The 1,328-nt window shown below is 50.7% G+C and overlaps 1 protein-coding gene across 1 annotated transcript; it reads left to right on the forward strand.

Moving 5' to 3' along the window:
• Nucleotides 1-765, forward strand: DL89DRAFT_50090 (uncharacterized protein). The gene has a single exon (XM_040891738.1). It carries the CDS (start codon nt 39-41, stop codon nt 624-626), a length of 588 nt encoding a protein of 195 aa, XP_040739165.1. The 5' UTR covers nt 1-38; the 3' UTR covers nt 627-765.
• Nucleotides 766-1,328: the final 563 nt, after the last annotated feature.

Below are 1,328 nucleotides of genomic sequence, written 5' to 3' on the forward strand. Positions count from 1 at the left end.
TCAACGCGATCCCTGTCGAGGCTGACGACACGAAAGAAATGCTGCTTGAGAGGCGTGGGCTGCAGTTTGCTGCCAATAACCTCTTCCCCAGCTCCCGCTTTGTTGGACCAGGCTTTTCACACACCATGTGTTCCCTGGCCTGGCATTCTCGGCTGGTAGTGGTCAGATTTTCAGCGGTGGCGGTTCATTCGGCTTGGGTAGTTTTGGCGGGATTGTATCGTGCAGTGGTACTGCTCCTGGTATGCCTTGTCCTGCCCCAGCCCCAGCTCCAGTTCCTGCCTCAGCCTCAGCCTCAGCCTCAGCCTCAGCCTCAGCCTCAGCCAGCCCTGAGCCCCAACCTGCCCGGCACCCGCTCCTCACCATGTGACCAGGGCCAGGCTCAGGGTCAGGGATGCCAGTTCCTGCACCACAGCCTGCTCCTGACCTCAGCCCGCTCCCCAGCCTGCACCGCAGCCTTGCGACCAGTCTCAGGGCCAGGATGCTCTTATGCAAGCACCAGCTACGTTCAACTTCAGCAACAGCCAGAACAGCAACCTGCAGAATATCCGGTACCGCGAGAACACTCTGTTACGAACAACGAGGAGCTAGTGCTAGGAACATCCAAGCAGGTGCAAACACGAATCTGAACTACATGGGTCCGGCTGAGGCCATTGTTGGCCAGTTATACGCTTTTGCGATGCGAATGCCTCATGCTATGCGGCTGGAAATTAACGACAGCCCGAATCTTAGGCAGATAAATAGCCACTTTGGTTTTACGCAATAGGAAATTATATGCATCTACAAACAATGCGTACACAACTACATATAGTGTATTTGAACCTTGTTGACATTCCGAGGGTCCGGAGTCTCCCAGCCCCACCATGGGCATGGCCGAAAGGCATACATACAAGGGCCCAGACAGACAACCAGCTTTCCTCCTTCCCCTCAGTCAATTTGAGAAAGTTTATTTTTCCATATATTCTATACCCACTCATTCCCCAAGTTAACAAGAGCAGCTCTTGCGCTGAACCAATGGAGATATCTAGTGGGAGGACCTGTGACCACTACAATAACAACTTGTCACCCCTGGTTTCACTGATGAGGTCAGATGCTGCACAAGATCAAAAGGAGTTTACAGAGCAAGTCACTCAAGCCCGTGTTGAAGCTTAAGAGTTTTTTTTTAACCAAGTAAATAATTTCTAGCGGACGGTCGGACACTTTTTGGACTATAAAATCTTATATATAGGTAAAGATAATCACTCATCCCCTATATTAACAAACCTTACTCTATTCGTCACACATTGTAGGATGGCCGACAAGAATAACTGGAGCTTTCTGTGACATTGGAA

The sequence above is a fragment of the Linderina pennispora genome (genome assembly GCF_002104995.1).
Source record: "Linderina pennispora strain ATCC 12442 chromosome Unknown DL89scaffold_127, whole genome shotgun sequence".
Classification (NCBI taxonomy): Eukaryota; Fungi; Kickxellomycota; class Kickxellomycetes; order Kickxellales; family Kickxellaceae; genus Linderina; species Linderina pennispora.